General features: G+C 40.1%; 3 protein-coding genes across 3 annotated transcripts; all 3 read right to left on the reverse strand.

The window, feature by feature from the left end:
- Positions 1 to 299: 299 nt before the first annotated feature.
- prune2 (prune homolog 2 with BCH domain) lies at positions 300 to 5,001 on the reverse strand. Its single transcript, XM_033990244.2, has 11 exons — positions 4,842 to 5,001; positions 4,120 to 4,177; positions 3,819 to 4,019; positions 3,476 to 3,652; positions 3,042 to 3,144; positions 2,298 to 2,429; positions 2,138 to 2,224; positions 1,651 to 1,749; positions 1,538 to 1,573; positions 1,122 to 1,169; positions 300 to 985 (listed from the first exon to the last, which is right to left on the reverse strand). Exons 2-11 carry the CDS (start codon positions 4,163 to 4,165, stop codon positions 940 to 942), a joined length of 975 nt encoding a protein of 324 aa, XP_033846135.1. The 5' UTR covers positions 4,166 to 4,177; positions 4,842 to 5,001; the 3' UTR covers positions 300 to 939.
- A 1,471-nt stretch (positions 5,002 to 6,472) lies between these two features.
- LOC117391306 (guanine nucleotide-binding protein subunit alpha-11-like) lies at positions 6,473 to 12,069 on the reverse strand. The gene is made up of 7 exons (XM_033989073.2): positions 11,917 to 12,069; positions 7,962 to 8,146; positions 7,740 to 7,894; positions 7,542 to 7,670; positions 7,083 to 7,212; positions 6,804 to 6,957; positions 6,473 to 6,698 (listed from the first exon to the last, which is right to left on the reverse strand). Exons 1-7 carry the CDS (start codon positions 12,035 to 12,037, stop codon positions 6,508 to 6,510), a joined length of 1,065 nt encoding a protein of 354 aa, XP_033844964.2. The 5' UTR covers positions 12,038 to 12,069; the 3' UTR covers positions 6,473 to 6,507.
- Positions 12,070 to 12,564: 495 nt separating this feature from the next.
- On the reverse strand, positions 12,565 to 19,882 carry LOC117391305 (guanine nucleotide-binding protein G(q) subunit alpha-like). The gene is made up of 7 exons (XM_033989072.2): positions 19,207 to 19,882; positions 18,401 to 18,585; positions 17,209 to 17,363; positions 16,994 to 17,122; positions 16,240 to 16,369; positions 14,555 to 14,708; positions 12,565 to 14,460 (listed from the first exon to the last, which is right to left on the reverse strand). The coding sequence occupies exons 1-7, from the start codon at positions 19,340 to 19,342 to the stop codon at positions 14,279 to 14,281; spliced, it is 1,071 nt and encodes a 356-aa protein (XP_033844963.1). The 5' UTR covers positions 19,343 to 19,882; the 3' UTR covers positions 12,565 to 14,278.
- Between the last annotated feature and the right edge of the window lie 421 nt (positions 19,883 to 20,303).

The following is a 20,303-nucleotide window of genomic DNA, read 5'->3' on the forward strand; positions in this document are numbered from 1 at the left end:
TTCATGGCACTTACATTTCAATACTTAAAGAAAACAAAACACGTGACTTGATGAGCTGCAGAGATAAATGTCACTGGGTCGTGCGCCTCGTCCTTTATGAACGGCACCTCATTTTGACAACTTCAGTATTCATATGAAGTGTTGTGGTGTTAGGTTACTGTTTAAGTTGTGAGTTTAATGTTTGTGTGTGTTTACTTTTAGTTGTTAATGTTCCTGGACAAACTGTATGTAAAAATACTAGCTTTCCAACTGTTAATAAACAAACGTCAACAAAAACACAAATAGCAAGGTCTACGCTTGGTACAGTTTTATTGAATTACTCGACAGTCTCTATTTATGTCTTTGCACCTCCTCCACACCTCACAACAGTAAAACAGTGAAGAGACATGCACAGTTCTACAGGAAACACGCCAACAAGGAGCTGAGATGACATTGTGCTTTACAGTCCCTGTTATTTTTATTATGAGGTCATTTCGTATGTTGGCATTATTTAATTAATGGGTTCAGGAAATGACTAAATTACTAACATCATTTAAATATTTAATATAAAAAATAAATTAAATAAATAATTACAATAATTTTATAGACCTGTGTTTGTTTGGCCACAATCACTGGCACAAAGGTATTATTACTTCAAATTCTGTACACGCCTGAACTGAACTGAAAAAAACGTGTCTTATTATTGCTCCACAGCTTCACATGCGCACAACCGATATACTCTAGATTCAAATGACTCAGTGCAACGTCTGCAGTTACTGCAGTTACTGTTTTCAACCACACATCAAACAACAACAACTGCCGTGGCTGACACCGAGGTGACTCTACTCAGTGTTGTGACGTACAGATATATAGTAGAAGTACAGACAGTGCTACAGCAGCCAGAACAATGACACGAGATGTGTAAACAGGCACTATTAGTAGTGTATGGAGTAAAGTTATTTAGGATGCTTGGCTTTGGGAGTTGCTTGTTGCAGCCTCCTCTGCCCTGAGAGAGGAAGAGTGAGAGACAAAGAGATGAGGAAAAAACAATAAAGGCATTAAAAAGTGGTGAATGACAGACTTGAGAAACAAGGCAGTTTGTCTTGTGTGACGGCGTTTAAATGTGTCAGAGGACGACTTACTGTGTCCTGTCAGCCGCTGGCTGGTGTCCCAGCAGGAAACTATTAACTCTTGGATAAAAAACAGAGATTGTTAGAGCAGGATATATTGCTGACAAATGTTAAAATTAATTGGTAAATTCTATCACACGTGCAAGTTATGATTGAATACACAATTAGTCAGTGCTCTGCTTGTTCTTGGCATTAAATATCAGGGCAATGGATCACTCGATAATAAAGCCTCATTTAAGTTTATGATGAATGAGCCAAAATGGATGTAGTTAACATTTTAGAAACTTCTTCTCTGCTCTTCCAGTAAATACAATTAATGACAAATTAAGTTGGTCAAGGTCCAGCCAAAGACTGAAAAAATGTGCTTTTTTGATGAATGAATAAATCAAGCAGCAGCAGTGACTAATGCCACGAAGAACACGACTTACTTGGAATTTTCTGCTTCCTTCAGCTCCTTGTCCAGTCTGAATAGAAGGAATTCAAGAGGCAAGAACATTATAATTATGTTTGAAACATAATTAAAGGTTATGTGTGCACTCACCTGATGATGCACTCTGGGATCTGGATTTGTTCCATTGGGATTAGCTGCTGCAGCTCATCCAGGCTGTTGACATACTTTATCTTACTGCTGAACTTGGCACTGTTTTGGCAACACAAACACAAACAAACATGCTTTATAGATGTATAAGGACCTCTGCTAAGCTCTAATACGACAGGCACTTTATGTATAGAAGAAACATAGCACTCAGCTGATTAAAATAATATTCTTTCATCAATGAATCTGAGGCATCTGAGTGTAAGACAAATCTCCACATACTGCAGGTATTTCCAGTCTGATGTGGTGAGTATTTATTATTTAAATCTAACACAGAAGCAAATGTTGCTCAAATTAATAAAAGTTGGCTCTGGCAAAAATGTGTCAATTTTGTGTAAAAAATATAATAATAATAATAATAAATAAAAACAAGTACTACAGAAAAGGAAAAAAGATAAATGCCCAAAAATAATATAGAAAGTGAGTCCTTTACCTTATGAAAGGTTTAGTGATGGCGAGAACAGTCCTGATAAACCATGAGGGGTGGAGAATAATGAAGGATTTCAAGTTCTTCCTGAGCCTGAGAGAGATGACATAATGTTGTAATTTATTTTTTTTAATAGCTGTGTTGGGCTCGGCACAAGTGAACACACCTTCTGTCAATCATCTGATAGCACTTCTTGAGCCAGCCCAGGCCTGGCATTCTCCGGTGTGGTGTGGCTCCATTCAGATACACAATCATGTAGTCCTCCGCCACCATCAGCTCCAGCGTGCTGATGACATATCTGTGCAAAAGAGAAACACATCACGGCTCTCCATCAGCGAACAACAAAGCATTCACCCAGCAGAGAGAACACTTTATGAACTCCACTCTTTAATAATTAATTTAGAAGAAAAACATACACGTACAATTGAAACTCAAATGATAATAAAACAAAAAGTCACGAATACTGACAATTAATTTTACTCCTCAACATGTCATTTTTTTCATCTGACATCAGCTGAAGAAATAGTAAAAGTGCCGCTGTACTACATAAATTTTTCTCATTTCAATTATTTCTACAAAATCCAAAAATAATCATAATAAAACCCTTTTTTTACCATTTTGCCTCAAATATTGAGATCTACTAAAAAAGATAATCATACGACCAAACCAACTGTGTTTAAATAACTTCTGTGATTTTGTTCCAACTACAAACAGCTCGCCATTCAAGCTTTAATTCCTCCTCACACAAAATCTGATCTGGAGCCATCTGGCAACACGAAGAGCTTTAGTTACCTTCTTTCATTTCAATCCAAAATTTTCTGGATTTATTTATATGTTTTTCTCTCCTTACTCAATGTATTAAACATTACATCCACACAGTACAGTAATAAATATTTGAGGTAACACTTACAAAAACAGGTTTTCCATAATTTCGTGATAGTCTGGGAGGTCACTGTCTGGCAGGAAACACGCAGCGAAAACTATGATGGCATTGACTCCGTTTCCATAGTAACCTTAATAAAAAAGCAAAACACAACAGATTTAATTTCTTCACTCATCTAACTATTACAAACCAGTCTGCAGTTTTCTGTTGTTTTAGCAAATATTACTTTACTTTTTCTTAATTAACAACAAGAGAGAAAGGACAGAAGGAGCTTATGGTCTGACAGCAAAGAAAAATATTTACCTTCAGAAAGTTTCTCAAAATCCACTAAAACATGTTTTCAGAGAGGTTTTAGCTCACGTTTATGCAAAACATCTTTAAATTATATCACTCAGTGGCTGAAGTTGTAAAACAGACAAGCAGAAGAGATAATCCCTGTACAACATAACACAAAACTTCACCTCCGTGTGATATGACTTTCATGTACGGCTCGATGATCTTCATATTAATGCGATGCTCTTGCTCTCCAATGATGACAGCTCGCCACAGTTTGCCGTCCTGACGCTCTTCCTCCGAGCTGTAAGTGGGGATTGTGTTATAGGCATCGCTCGTTCCACTTTGAAGGTCCATCTTAGGGTCTACAAATACAAAAACATAAATATAAATGGAATAACATAATAACACACTGATATTTAGTATAAACTCTATGATGGTGATGATACAAAACACAGGTCTGATAAAACTAAAGATGAGGAACACCGTTATAACGAGATTATAATGATTATAAAAATGTGACTTTCCCACCTTCCCAGTCCATCTCATGGTCCGTGTAGTCGAGGTAGTCTCCTTCTTCTGGAGTGTCCATGTCGTCCACATTAATGTCCAGATCGTCTGGAGTCTCACCCAGGTCATCTTCACTCTGGTCCAAAGACAGGCTGATACGAGGGGCTGAGAGCTTCTTCCTCTGACTTGGACCTCCTTCTAGAGGTAAAGAGGTGGGAGGCACTACACACACGCACACACACACACACACAGTCAAGTCAATGACCCATCATGAGAATTAATGGGATTTCTTAATGATTTATTGATGTCTTCTCATCTGTACCTGGTCGGCCTTCAGCTCCTTCAGAATTCATTTTAGCAAAGTCCATCCAGAGGAGGACCTACACAGAGTCACACATAAACTATCAGCATTATTGATATTATCATTATGTACGGTACAAAATAGTAATTCAAAGCAGTAATACAATATCAATTATGAAACATTATTATTATGCAAATAAATAATGCTGATACTTAAGTTACCAGTCTAACAGGACAGTGATGCCAAATTGCCACACGTGTTTGATATTTTGATGTGAAAGGTCACGCTCGTGCATAATCTCTGCACTCTGATTGGAGGAGAGGGGCATGCTGGGTAGCAGCTGCAGGGAGGGCAGTAGTGCTTCCTGATGTGCACACTTATCCTCTTCTCTGCCTGCTCTCTGCTCTTTGTGCTGACAGAATGACTCCAGCTGCCTGTGACTGATGCAAATTCTCTGTGTCACGTGACACGTTCACATGGAAATGAAAACGTCCTTTTCTCTGTGGCTCAAATAAAGCGACACTTATAGAAATAAAAAGGCCCACGCCCTAAACAGACAAGAATCAGCCAAAAAGACCCAATGTGAGCATCAGTAGGAGCCCCAGGAGCTGATGACAGGCCCCCTCCTCCTCCTCTCCTCTTCCTCTCTCTCCTCTTCCTCTCGCGCTGCTTCCTGTGCGCTGTCTTAACAAAACGAACACATTTCATTTGTTTTCTGTCTTTAAATAGGACCATGTACTCACCGTTGCTGAGGTGAATCTGCAGGTCCGTGTGAGTTTCAGAGCATCTGTCCTCTGGTCTCTGCTTATTTCCTGCTCTCTTTTCCTCGGCGGAGATGCTCGAGCTGCAAACGGCTCACAGCTTCCACCATTTTGTGCTCACGTGACCACGGCCAACCCCAAATAAGGAAATAACCTGCTACGACAGCAATGTCCCCCAGAGAGGACAAAACTGTCCCCCAGAGAGGACTATGGGACAATACAGGACAAAGCTGTCCCCCAGAGAGGACTATAGGACAATACAGGACAGAACTGTCCCCAGGACAGCAATGTCCCCCAGAGAGGACAAAACTGTCCCCCAGAGAGGACAAAACTGTCCCCCAGGGAGGACTATGGGACAATACAGGACAGAACTGTCCCCCAGAGAGGACTATAGGACAATACAGGACAGAACTGTCCCCCAGAGAGGACAAAACTGTCCCCCAGGGAGGACTATAGGACAATACAGGACAAAACTGTCCCCCAGGACAGCAATGTCCCCCAGAGAGGACAAAACTGTCCTCCAGGGAGGACTATAGGACAATACAGGACAGAACTGTCCCCCAGGACAGCAATGTCCCCCAGAGAGTACAGAAGTGTCCCCCAGACAGGACAGCACTGTCCACCCTTAAACAGACAAATAATGGTATAATAAAACAAATATTTAGGTTTTACATGTTATTATTTGTTAATAAGGCGCCAGTCATTGAGAATCTCAGCAGCTCTCGACCATTTGCTGTAAACTAAACAAATGCTGATAAAAACATATATATATATATATATATATATATATATATATATATATATATATATATATACACACACACACACACACACACACACACACACACACACACGTACACACACATACTGTACACTCAACAAGTCTATGAAAACAAAGCCGCTGTGTTCTACATGTTAAACATTTGAACAAAGGTTGAGGTTAATCCACAGCTCAAATCACTGTGGCCACACCTGCCTCTGGTTAATCACTGAAATGTATTTCTCGTTACTCATCAACTTGGACAAAAACAAAGGCAGCGTCAAGGCGAGACACTGTAGATCAACAGGAACTAATCTTTCAGAGCTATCATTTTAAAAGATCTTCTTGGCTACATGAAATATGATTAAAGTCAGCTTTAAATGTGTTGTTTTATTTTGTTGATATAAATTTGTAGTTTTTCATAAATGTACTGAAAATTGAGGTAGAAATTTAAAATTAAATATAAAGACACCCACTTAAAATAAAGTTAATGCCCATTCTTTATTTGCAGTGTAAAGAGCCCAGAGTTTGCCCTGGTCCCACCCACCAAGCATCAACAGTAAAAGTATAGCCTACATTTAAAATAAGATTATTAATCTACGACATAAGACAAATCTAACAACAATTTAAAAAAACGTCATGAATAAGACACAAATATCACATTTAAGCTGAATCAGGAGACGTTTCAGTTTTACAGTTTTTTGTCAAACCAGTGGAAATACAGCCAATCTAATGTGAGACATTAAACTTCATGATACACATAAAATATGTACAGATATGTGTATAGAATTAACTCTACACCAGGATAAAAACTTGTTATGGCAAAACTAGTTTGAAGGTAATGACTGTCTTTGAACAATAATGAGTCCGATACAGAGCAGTGAATCTTTAAAGTGGGATGAACACACCCAGAACATCTCTGAACAAAGTGTGTTTCACATTTTTAAACACCTTGTCAATGTTTCCGGTGTCGGTTGCACACGTGAAATGTGTGTAAAAAGGTTTGTCTCGTCTGCTGTGGCGATCCACAAACATTTTTCGTATGAAAGTTTTTGCCGCTTCAGCATTACAAGTTGGACCTGAAAAAGAGACACTTAAACAATAAAAATGCTGAAAGAAGCTTTAATCTGATTAAAATCAGATATTCATCACACTAAGGGGAACACAAAATGACATTAGCGTACCAGTGTACTGAGGGAAGTAAGTGTGCAAATGGGACTGGCCAATCTTCTCTTCTAGTAAATCAATTTTATTTAGAAATAAGATGGTGGAGGACTCTTGAAACCACGGATATGAAAGAACAGTACTGAATAGAGCGAGACTTTCCTTTAGTCGATTCTGTTGAATAGAAGACAACATTATAATATTAGAGTTACAATAATAAAGGAAACGTAAATGTAACAAATGTAAATGTATTATTCTATAATATTACTGTAGTCAACAGTTTATAAAAATGATCTTACATCATTTTCACCTTCATAGAGATTTTGGTCATATTCACTTAGAGCAGTGAGAAATATAACTGAAGTGACATTCTCAAAACAGTGAATCCATTTCCTTCTTTCTGATCGCTGACCACCAACATCAACCAACCTACAGAAAACAGAACAATAAGCTCGAATGAATGAACCTTCTTTGACAACAGCGTCGCCACAACGCCCTCACTGGACACATTATTAAACTCATCTGCTCCAAAGATATTCAAGTGTGAACTCTGCACAAAGTACTGCTCATCATGATATTTACACATGTCTTTATGTGTCAGGACCTGAGCTGACCTGATGAAACGAAGTCTGGGGTTAAATGTCATTTTGTGTAAATCATGGTTGACAAATGTTTTCTTTTATAGCAGAAGCATGAAGATAGGCGACATATCTAATAATATGACCAGTGAGAGTGGGGGTTTCTGTAAGAAGCAGTACCTAAAGGTCACTTTTAAGAAGTCAAAGGGATACTCTATGATTCCTGTTGTGGACACTCGAACTCTCAGGATGTCCTGGACAGTGGGGATGTATGAGGGAGCTGTGATTCTATCCAAATCACTCAGGTAACTAAACAAAAACAAATCATATTCAGTAGAGTACGGCCTAAGTAATACAAAAATAAGATGTAACTCTTACTATTTAGCGTTGTCATTTATCTGGTATTCCCTCCTGCGTTCATAGCACATTTGAACACCGTGGTCATTCCACACTTTTCTAATGGCCTCCACCTGCCAGGGCTCTAACGTGGACACTGTGTTCAGCTCCACTTGGGACAGTCTCTGTGAGTACGCCTGACACACATAAAACTGTCAGAAAACCACTTTGTGCAGAAGGAGACATGATATTTTCGTTTCTTACAATGTTGTTGTCGTCAATATAGTTAATGTTCAAGATCCTCATGGCATTGACGAGGGCCTGGATGGCTACCATAACATTCTGATGCACAACACGTTTAAAGCCCTTCCTGTCCTCTTCCTTGTATCCTTTACCATGGATGATCCTCATCTGTTTAATGAAGGTGCTTTTCCCACTTTCACCTGTGCCTGTGTAAAAAAGAGGAAACAGAAAACACAGCACTGCTAAAAAACAGCAGGACCAAGGGTGAACTCAGAAGCCTGATGCTAGAATCCAGTTTGTGCAAACTCAGACTTTTCTGTCACTGAAAAAAGCTTTGGTTCAGTGTGAATCACCACAATAACAGACTCCACACGGCTGCTCTGCTCAGGACCAGGGTAAGGTCCAATCAGCCGTGAGCTCAGAGACATGAGACACACCTTAAACTCAAACCTTTGGGTTAGGACCTCACTTATTCAAAAGAATTCAATCATGAAGGTCTTAATAAAACATTTTCATATGCACAATAAATGTTCATGCATTTCATACATTTGAATAAGTTTAATAACAAGTGTAATTTGGAGTGGAGATTATCAAGTCATAGATATTTATATATATGACTTGATAATCTTCTGTGTCTTGGCTGTAACGTCTTGGCTGTAATCACCTGCCCCTGGGATAGCCCCTCCCTCTTCCCCTCACGCCCCCTACAGGCTGAGTCGTGTGTCTGATCTGTCATCAGTGGCTCTGAGTTTGACAGAGAAGGTCCCATCCTTCAGCCAGCACATGGATCTAAAGTTACTCATTTTGCATTGGTTTGGTTTTATCAACTCAACACTAACTCAAGTTACTCCACATCTGAGTAAATCCAACCGGCCTCACACTGAGGCACTTTTGGATTTCTCACCTGGGACAATAATTGTAAGTAATGTTTGGCACTGAATGATGCTATTACAGAAACTAAGGACTGATATTTTATGTTGGGGTGAAACAGAGGAAATAAAGTGCAGTTAGTTTGTTCCAGAGACTTTGAAACCTCATCTGGCAAACATTTTAGTGAAGAGCCGTGTTCAGGTAAAATAAGCCACATTCAGCAGCTCAAACAGTAAAATTCATGGGATAATATATATTGTTTTGAATGTTTTTTTATTTTAAACAAACATGTAAAACATGTTAAAGTGCATTCATTACACGCAGCTCCCTCTGCTCAGCCTCCTCTGGTGCCATGTTCAGCTTCAGTCTGTGCAGCTCTGAAACTGTGTGAAACACTGCACACTGTATCAGACCCATAGACCCGAGGACGGGCCTCATGTGCCACGCCTTCTGATAAAGCTGCTCTAAGGTTGTGTGCACCAGTTTTAAATCATGATTAAGGCGATAATAGTTATGAAAGAATGAGATGTAACTGCTGTACAATGAGCTGCAGTGATGATGGTGCTGCACTCACGGTTATAATTGAGTCTAACGCATTAATCTGTCAATATTCCAGGCATATGTCAACATACATGCAGATAATAAACTCTGACGATGGCTCATTTTAGCTGAAAAGCCTGGTTCACTTTACCTAAAGACCACCACCATCATTAAAAAGATCAGCCTTATAGTTTTAAAGTCAGACTTGTCACAGTTCTGCTCCCACAATAATCACCAAACACCAACCAAATGTTTTTAAAGAACAGAAGAGTCAACAAACTGAACCCTTCACAGGGTAAATGTTTAAAGAGCAGGGGGCTCATGTTGCCTGACTTGATTACTTCAAACACTTTCAACCTATTTTTCAAATATAAAAAGTGCCATCCTCAGTTCAAAGTGTGTGATTTATATTCAACAGCAGAGTATGAAAGGTTTTCTATCCATCATTGTTACAGCCCTGGGCCTTAAGTTCATCTTGTTGTTTGTATTTATGTATTTTGTTTACTGTGTGTGTGCTCCCCTCCTCTTCCCTTAAACCTGGCTGCTGGATCCCTGGGCCATGATTGGATGACCGTTTTCAGCCTCGCCCATCTCCAGCCGCCTCCCTCCCCATTTAAGGAGATTGGGGCCACCTGCCCGTGGCTGCTGGCCTGGAGTGACCGTTATGCCATTGTTTGTGTAAAGTCTTATTCGTTCAGTCACTACCGGGGGTAGTGGCTTTTGTTTAAGAGACACTTTGATCGTCAGTTCTCTGACTCTGTTTGTCCGTGCGCAAGATTTTGTTAATGTAAAATGTGTGTTTAGTTACTTTACCTTTATTGTCTTTGGTTTAATTCTTTGCAAGGTGCCTTTGTTTATGCATGTTTAGTTCACTCCTACACACCTGTTAATTAAATGACCTTATTTTACCATTTTACCATCTTGGATTTTCTTTTTTGTTACCTCCCTTCCTCCACACGAGCTGGGTCATAACAATCATAACAGTAAACTGTTTCAGAGACACTGAGGAAAGAGCTCACCGGGGGGACATGGACAAGGCCCTGCTGGAGTGAAACCAAAATAAACAGCCAGCGAATAATTATAAATATGGCATTTCTAGTCACAAAACTGTTCTCTAAAACAATGCTACGTTTATCCTGTTCACATTATCCTCTAGATGACACTTAGGCTACAAGAGAGCTCTGAGGATTAAGTTACACCTCAAAGAAAAGATTGTCCCGCATCTGAAGGAACACACAGGTAAGACCTCATTTTATTTAGATTAGCCCAAGATAAACCGGTAAAGTCCTGTATGTTTATTTGAGACAAATGTAGATGAACATGTAACATGTGTCCTCTGATGTGGACATCACACAGACACCAAAATGTGACTCATGTCTGATTTCTAGACCTTTAAAAACATGTAAACTGCACACATTTGAAGTGAGTCATGTCTGAGCAGAAAGAAATGAAATGAATAAACTTATTATTAATAATAACCCAATTAGACCTTGATTAATAAGGCAAGGCAAGTTTATTTGTATAGCACAATTCGCACACAAGGTAATTCAAAGTGCTTTACAGAATAACAAAGACCTTAAAATCACACAAATCAAAACATAAATAATCACCCAATCTGCAACTCTCACCCACTCATTTGCCCCTTTAAAAACTCTCTCTCGCACTCTTTAAACACTGTCTTGCTCAGTTTAAGAACTTTCCCATTACTTTACAAAAAACTTTCCTGTCACTTCTCAAAAACTTTCCTGTCACTTTACTATGTCTAATAAAAGTCCATCAGTCCATGTTTCTTTTGTCATCATAAATTTACCATTAAAAAAAGAAGAGTGCAGAATAAAAAGAATAAATAGAACCGTTTTGAGCCTGGATTTAAACATGTTCCAAGTTTTAGCTGCATAAAACAAACGCTGATTCCTCATGTTTAGTCCTGACTCTGGGCACCAGCAGGAGGCCGGTCCCTGAAGTCCTCAGAGTGTGAGATGGTTCATATGGCACTAACATGTCGGAGATGTACTTTGGACCTAGGCCATAGAGAGACTTGTACACAAGCAGAGCTGCTTTAAAGTCTATTCTCTGAGCTACAGGAGCCAGTGCAGAGACCTGAGCACAGGACTTATGTGCTCATACTTCCTGGTTCTAATCAGGACCCGAGCAGCAGCGTTCTGGATGTACTGCAGCTGTGTTAAGGTTCGTGGGAGGGGAGGAGAGGCCAGTGAGCAGGACGTTACAGTCGTCTAACCTACTGGAGACAAATCTAAGTCTGGCTTTGACAGTTTACCTTTGATTTTTGCAATGTTTTTAAACGGTAAAAAGCTGCAGATGTTATTGATTTGATGTGGCTGTTAAAGCTCAAGTCTGAGTCCATTATTACCTCTAGATTTCTAGCCTAATAAGTCTGTGATTATCCGACTGCCATGAGGACATTTAGAACAGAATGAAAACATAATGACACAAATAATCAGATAAAAAATATCTTAATGTAGCGGCAAGTTTTAAGACCTAAATCCACAGCAGAGATGGGCCCCCAGGGGCCCAACACCACCTATAGTAAATCAGTCTGACTCACCTAAAAGTAGCAGCTTTAGTTCTTTGTGAGAGTTCTCTTTATCCTTCCGAAGTTGTCTCTCAATTTCTCTGTGAATCTCAAGCCGTTCGCTCTCCTCAGCAGACAGACAGCACTTGTCCATTACGGCCCAGTTCAATGTGATTCAAAGACGCTGTTTGTTTCTGTCAAGTAAATCCTGACGGTAACCTCTGTTCTGACCTCACCGAGCTGCTCCCAGAACAGGTGAGCTGAAATTCTTCCTCGTACAGGATCCAGTTCGGGTGCATTTCACATTCCTTTGAGGCGGAGAGGCGGGTGCAGTGCAGATAGGCAGGTCATCTTAATATCCATTCTATAGCTGTGTCTCTGGGGACAGGGTGAGTACAGGTAAAGTGGGACACGCTAATCGCACCAGGAAACATCCAAAAGTGTCTACTTACATTTGTTGTACTTTTACAGTTTGTTTTAGGTCTTGTTGTCAATTGTAATTATTTAATTAATAAAACAAACATTTTAGGAACTGTCAATCAAAATGGCTCAAAAACCCCTGTCCCCTGGACCGGGGCTCTGCTCCGGTAAAGTGGGACACTAAGTCAGGTGAAGTGGGTCAAATAAACAAAGAATGGGATTTCACATAGAGTACATGAAACACAAAAAAACAGATGCATTTACTCATGTTTTACTGTAAATGATGTTACTGTAAAGTTTACACATGTGTAAACATGAGACACACAGGGGGGCGACAATTTAACATCACAATTTAACATCACAATCACAGGGGCCTCTTCACTTTTCACATTTCACCCTAAATATTTGCATTTCATTTGCTCCTGTCGCCCCATTGGCTAAGACCAACTATCTGACACACACACACACACACACACACACCCCTACACACAGACACACACACACTCATGTACATACACAGATCTACACATACATACACAGACACACACACATATACACACACACACACCCCAACACACCCCCACAGACACACACACATATACACAAACACACATACACATACATACACACATATACACCCCCACATACACATATACACACAGACACACACACCCCTGTACATACACAGATCTACACATACATACACAGACACACACACATATACACAAACACACATACACAGACACACACACGTACATACATATACACCCCCATATACACATATACACACAGACACAGACACACACACAGGACCTGTTCACACCTAAACGTGTTAATCTTAACGTGTCTAAAATGAGACGAGCTCAGGTTTATCATGAGATTAAAGAGAAACAGGTGAATCCAAACGATAGTTAACCTGAGGAGGACATGACACATAAAACACTTTATAGATTTATCTGTAAAGACAAACTCAGACTGACAGAGTATCTCCAGAGGCAGCCTGTGTGTCGCAGACCTACACACACCACAGTCTGAGAAAACACTGTTCAGGACAGAGCTCAAGACAACGCAGTAAAAAATAAACATTTTAATTTTCCAAAATGAACGTACCTTCAGCATATACAGTCTGACACATACTCAGCACTGGGGTGAGAGCTGTAAACATTCACGTCCCTTAACATTTGGAGCAGGGATCTTAATAGTTTGACCAGTATTTACATTAGCATCAAGTAGGCCTAAATCACTCTCTACTTTAAAGTTACTTATAAATGTACAACACAGGACAGAGAACAAAACGTGAAAAATAGTAAATAAACGTGAATCTGACAGCTGTACACAAACCTGCACGAGCGGTGGTGTTATTAGTGTTTCCGTTACCCTGTCGCGCAGTGAATATTTCCATTAGTATCCCGCTTTTTACGACACGAAACGGCGTATTTAAGCACAGACGGTACACAGTGGTAAGAATACAGTGCAAAGGGGAAGACAAGTTTCTAATCACGGCAAAAAAACAAAACAAAACCTGCAGCTCAAAGCAAAGTGCGTAGTGATGAGCATCCAACAAACTAAACATTCAGAAAGTTAATTTTAGTTTAGCGTAATTGACAGGGCAGAGGTGAATCATTTTATAATTATACTCACATCATTTTAACACCTGACTGGCGATAAACGGTGCCACCTCGGTAAAAGTTACTTGGTTCTTGTACGTTTTTTTCCCTTTTACTCTTTAGTCTTCATGCTCTTATTAGAATACTGAAAAAAAAAAAACACAAACTGCATAACGGCATAGTGCATAAAGTACGGCTAGCTCCTCATCTTTATGTTACAGAGAATATCAAAGAATAAGGAATATGAAAAATACAAAGTACATTCATTTCCTGCCTCGGATAATAGTGTTCAGCAGCTTTAACATGCAAATGGAACAAGTTCAGAGCTCTCCGCTGCACGAACTTAATCGAATCGCGTCGTTACAGCTTCAGACTAAGTTGTACACGCTCAGGTTGGTCTGCAAAATGTGATCTTTGACTACACTGAAGACAAATCGGATATTGTTTGTGTCGGTGGCGCAGGTGAAGTGCGAGTAGATCCTTTTCTGATCTGGTTGCACGTACATATCTAAAATAAACGCGCTCGCTTCCTTGGCGTCTTGCTTCGGCCCTGAAACAGAACAACGGTCATAAAAACGACGTCAGTCACGCAGAACCGTCGTTTTATTTTGAAAAACAAATAAAAAGGAATGAACGTAACTCACCGTCGTATTTAGGGAAGTAGTCGGCTAAATGCGAATACATGATTTTCTCCGTCAGCAGGTCGACTTTGTTCAGAAACAACATCACGGAAGCTGAAATAAACCACGGACTGTGCAGGATTGTCTGGAACAGCGCCAGACTTTCTTCCATTCGATTCTTTAGAAAAAATACAAAAGCAGAAACATGAAACGCTGCGATGAAATTCAAGAATCTGTGCTGGATATGATATAAACACACAATAATTTAGATAATCCAGTTTGAAATCAGCGCAAGTAAAGTGCTCCCCCTGCAGATAAGGACATAATACTACCACAAAGACAACACAGAAGCAAAGGAAATGAGCCAGAGATGGACAAAGTACTGCATTTTATTACCTCGTATCAGTAAAAGTAGATACACCTCGTGAAATATACAAGTAAACGTAGCTCAGAGAAATTATTACGTTGCTGTAAGAAGTACTGATGTATCAATGTATACTTTTTTAACGAAATAATGTCACCTTCAAGGCTCAAAAATAAGTAGGTAAACAGACCAAAACAAACAGAAGTACTTTGGTGTATTTTAGTAGAAATACAGAGTAATGTGCAAAGGGAAGTGCTGTCTATGCTTTTCTGTAAACTGGATTTAAATGAAGTTTGATTTTTCGACCAGGTTAGAGAATGTTTACACTGGAAAATGTTTTATTAGTGAATAAACAAAATATAGTTTATCTAAAACAAACAAGAAAAAACACCGACTGAAAACTGTTTGAACGTCACATAAAAAAGTACTTTGAGTCTTTTTAGGAATGAAGTGGAGCAGAAAGTACTGAACTTATTTTTCAAATGTGGAGTACACGACTAGACGGAAGAAGAGAGCACAGGTGAGCCACAGGTGAGCCACAGGTGAGCCACAGGTGAGCCACAGGTGAGCCACAGGTGAGAGCACAGGTGAGAGCATAGAGCACAGGTGAGAGCATAGAGCACAGGTGAGAGCATAGAGCACAGGTGAGCCACAAGTGAGCCAGAGAGTACAGGTGAGAGCACAGGTGAGCCACAGGTGAGCCACAGAGCACAGGTGAGAGCATAGAGCACAGGTGAGCCACGGAGCACAGGTGAGCCACAGGTGAGCCACAGAGCACAGGTGAGAGCATAGAGCACAGGTGAGCCACAGGTGAGCCACAGAGCATAGGTGAGCCACGGAGCATAGGTGAGAGCACAGGTGAGCCAGAGAGCACAGGTGAGCCACAGACCACAGGTGAGCCAGAAGGCACAGGTGAGCCAAAAAGCACAGGTGAGCCACAGAGCACAGGTGAGCCACAGAGCACAGGTGAGCCACAGAGCACAGGTGAGCCTGAACAAAGGCCAGGTGAGGGGAGGGGGAGCAGGTTTTACCATCTACAGGTGAATAAAATCTAATAAACTTACAGATGGCAGCTTTAAGTAAAAAAGTATAAATTACCCTTATGTCATTTTGCAGATAATGTGCACAATTTCACTCCAAAGCAAAAATATTAGTTTAAAAAATGTTAGTTTAGGTGGGTTTTTGGTTAACATTTCCCATTTAATCAAACAATCAAACTTTTTTCTGGACCTTGTGAAATAAAACTGCGGACCTGACGACTTTATTAACAACGGTAATAAACGAGTGACTAAACAAATGAACCCAGCGCTCGTAAGTATAAAGACGACAGATGTGTTTGTCTTACCACGTTGTCAGACTCGATGAGAACCTGATCGTACTCGCTGAGGGCCGCCAGGAACATGATGGACGTGACGTACTCAAAACAGTGGATCCACTTCTTACGCTCTGAACGCTGACCACCCACATCCACCATTCTGTACGAGTAAAACGATAACTTAAAGCTCATCAAAATGTACAGGCGTCACCACAAAATCAACGGCTCTGTCTTAAATAATTATTAGCGCTGGACCAGATTTTCCAAAGGGCCACCACTTTTAAAACAAAATATTCCCAAAACACTAGCTCTGTTTCACTAACCCACAATAAAACTAGGTCTAAACCAGGAGTAATTAAAAAGTAAACGAGAGAAAACAGTTTAATAATTGGTAGGTGGGCTGCAGATTCGATTGGTTCCGGTGCCCTAATCTGGCTCCTGGGCTGATTAAGTTAATTTACATAAACGTTGGATCGCAGTGTGACTCTTAAGTGCTGTATGTTTGCAAGTTTTCTCTACGAAAAAGAAATCGACGAAAGGTTTGAACTTTGAGAGTGTTTAAACGAGCGAGAAATGTCCGAAAATATTAATTCCTGTGTGAGAAAAGTGTATAAAGTGTGCGGCGAGGAGTTTTACAGCTGCAAAACGTAGAATAACTGTAAAAAATAAAGCTGATACTTCGCGGATTATTTGTAGAACGTGACCCCCTGCGATAAACGAGGGACCAGTGTGTACGCCGTCTATACCTGCTGTGCAAAGTCTGAATTTAGCAAGAAGATCTCACCTGAACACCACTTTCTCCACATCGAAGACATATTCAATAATACCAGTCGTGGGAACTCTGACCCTGAGCACGTCCTGCTGCGTCGGGACATACGCAGGGTCCCCGATTCGGTCCAAGTTGTTCAGATAACTGCAGTAACACAACAAATAAAGACGATATGAATTCACGAAGGCTATGTCCCGTTTATACATCCGACTAATGCGTGCAAAACTCACTATTTTGTAGAGTCGGAAAGCTGATACTCTCTCCTTCGATGATAACATTCTTGGACCCCGGGGTCGCTCCACAAGCTCTTTATGGCGTCTAAGTGAAGTTTTGAAAATCTGTGTACTTTTTCTACGTCCGCCTCACTCACTACTTTCGCGTGGGCCTGGAAAAACAAAATACATCAATAATATGAGATCACCGCAGCTTCAGAGTCAACACCTGGAGTCAGTGTAATGTTTTTAAGGCTCTACTCGCAGTAATTTGAAATATACTTCTTATAATATTATATAGCAACAAAAATGTACTTCCTGATTATCTGTAATGCCTTTGGTTGTGACAATATTGGTCTAAATTACCTGGTAAATACTTTGATTCTAATGTATGAAAGAAGCAGGATTCATATTTGTTGTTACTTCACCAAATTATCAGTAGTAAAGACCATTTGAGACTAGACAAAATAACAAAATATAACAAAACGGTAAGTGTGAGTCTGGTCTAAAATCAACATCCAGCCTCTCCCAACGACAAAAGCCACAATGTCCTGGGTCTCATCTCGCATCTGCACAATTTTGAAAGAAAGAAAAAAAGTCTGATTTTTCTGAGAAGTTCTGCAATTGTGATTAGATGTTATGTTATATTATGTTTTTAAAATTGGGGTCCACTTTACAAAGCAGATTTAAACATAAAAGCAGTAATATCTGAGCGAAGAATGAAATGTTGACTGTCAAACTAAAAGAAAACCATGCTTTTTTCAGTGGTTTATAAAGTTTAAACTAGATGTAGATACATAGATGGGATAGTTGGTTGTTTGTAGTGAAAATTGCAGCCTCTGTGATTTGGCAATTTTGATTTTGCGTCGATTGCAATATGTTGTGCAGCCCTGGTGAGACGAGGAGCACTGATTAGCACATAGCATGAACGCTGTTGTCTCACTGGGGCTAATGTTCACTGCGCTCAGAGTGAATCACAGAGCGAGTACATGTCACCACATGCCTGGTGTGTATCATTTTGTTTCTAGAAGACAGTATTCTCTGTAAAAGGACAACACAGAGAAAGAGAGAATGCTAATCTAAACACATGACAGGAGGAGCTGGACACAAAGTACAGGCTCTTTTAGAGGCATGTAATGGTGTAATGTGTACAAGGTGAGGGGCTGCTTGTAAATGCAGCAGGCCCATTTACTGAAACAGAGGAAAGTACCTTGTTATCTTCAAACATGTAGGGAATGCGGAGGATATTCATGGCCTGTATGATGGTTTGGATGGCAGTGAAAATGTTCTGATAGACCAGTCTGGTGAAGTCTCTCCTGTCCTCTTCAGAATATCCTCGACCGTGGATGATTCTCATCTGCTTAATGAAAGTGCTCTTTCCGCTTTCTCCAGTTCCTGAAAATCGATAAACATTACGAACTGTAATGCACACACAGATGCCATTTAGTCCTATAGACTCGAGGCTTAAAGTATGGCCTCGATATTACAACAATACTGTAGATAACGGTCTTTGTTGAGTATTCCCTGATAAAAGAGGAAGAATGTGTTTCAGAAGGGAAACCGAAACACTACATGCATCATGCAACTCAAAGATTGCAGCTATACAAAGTGAACATGTAATACACCTATTTAACAGTGTAATACAAGTCTGCAGCTGCTTGAAAACTGGGATGGCAGAATATACTTCAACCTAATCTAAACCTAATCTAAAAGAAGCTGTAATAAAACTGAATATTAGGCTGGTAGAGCAGATGCAGAGGAATGACTGGTCTATCTTTAGGCGACTTCAAATGAAAGTACAGGAGCCAAACTGCTGATTTTTACCCAGATTTGATCTAAAAGGACTTAGACTTCACGGCCTATTACCAAAAAGAAAAAAAGAGCAGGTAACTGTGTTGAAGTGCAGCAGACACATCACCTCTGGGCGTTACAGTTTCAGTCAGAGCCATTGGGACAGTAACATCTGCTCCACGTTTCATTGAGAAAGAATGTGGCAGAATGCGCTTTGATCTTTACCCAGCAGAAGCAGTTTGAACTCCCGGCGTGCGTTCTTCTTGTCTCGCCGAAGTTGTCTCTCAATCTCCCCGTTGATTCTCCGGGCTTCTTTGGCCTCTGGATTGAGGCAGCAAACCCAGGCACAACTCTGGGTCATTATCCCCGAGTCCCGCACAAATCCCGCACGTTTTAAGACTCAAAATCGGGAGGAAAAAAACAACTTAGAGCGCTGCGTCCTTTGGATCAGTGCGCTGCGGAGCTGTTTTACCTCACTCTCCGGGCGTGGTGGGCTGGTTTTTTTTAAGCTTTCAAACTTACATACCTCTCATAACTATTTTATAACATCATTACGAATATTCTCACGTTTTCTTCTTCTCTCCAAACATTGAAAGCTCCCGATCAGGTCCCCAGAACAGCAGAAGTGGAGCATGTGACCAGGGCAGCGCGCTAATGGGAAACCACATGGGCTTTTGTTATTGCATTATTGGAAGACATTTCCGGGTATAAACAAACGCGATACCAGCGCACAGTTGTGGCCAGAAACAGTTTGAATAATAAGTTCTGAGCTGCGTGATCCAAAGTCTACTGCGCAACTATCCACGCCGCGTGTGTGGGAGCTGCTTGTGAAACTTTATGTCAGTTTAAAAGAAGAAACAGAGAAGCGACAACCGCAGGACAGACTCATCAGACCGACACTGGGCGACCGACAGGGGGCGCGCTGGAGCGAAGAGGCGGAGCAGAGGTACGGAAATATAAATATGCACAATATGGATGGAAATATAAATATGCACAATATGGACCTAAATATAAATATGCACAATATGGACGTAAATATAAATATGCACAATATGGACGTAAATATAAATATGCACAATATGGATGGAAATATAAATATGCACAATATGGATGGAAATATAAATATGCACAATATGGACATAAATATAAATATGCACAATATGGACGTAAATATAAATATGCACAATATGGACGTAAATATAAATATGCACAATATGGACGTAAATATAAATATGCACAATATGGACCTAAATATAAATATGCACATTATGGACGTAAATATAAATATGCACAATATGGATGGAAATATAAATATGCACAAT

The sequence above is a fragment of the Periophthalmus magnuspinnatus genome, chromosome 23 (assembly GCF_009829125.3).
Source record: "Periophthalmus magnuspinnatus isolate fPerMag1 chromosome 23, fPerMag1.2.pri, whole genome shotgun sequence".
NCBI classification, from domain to species: domain Eukaryota; kingdom Metazoa; phylum Chordata; class Actinopteri; order Gobiiformes; family Gobiidae; genus Periophthalmus; species Periophthalmus magnuspinnatus.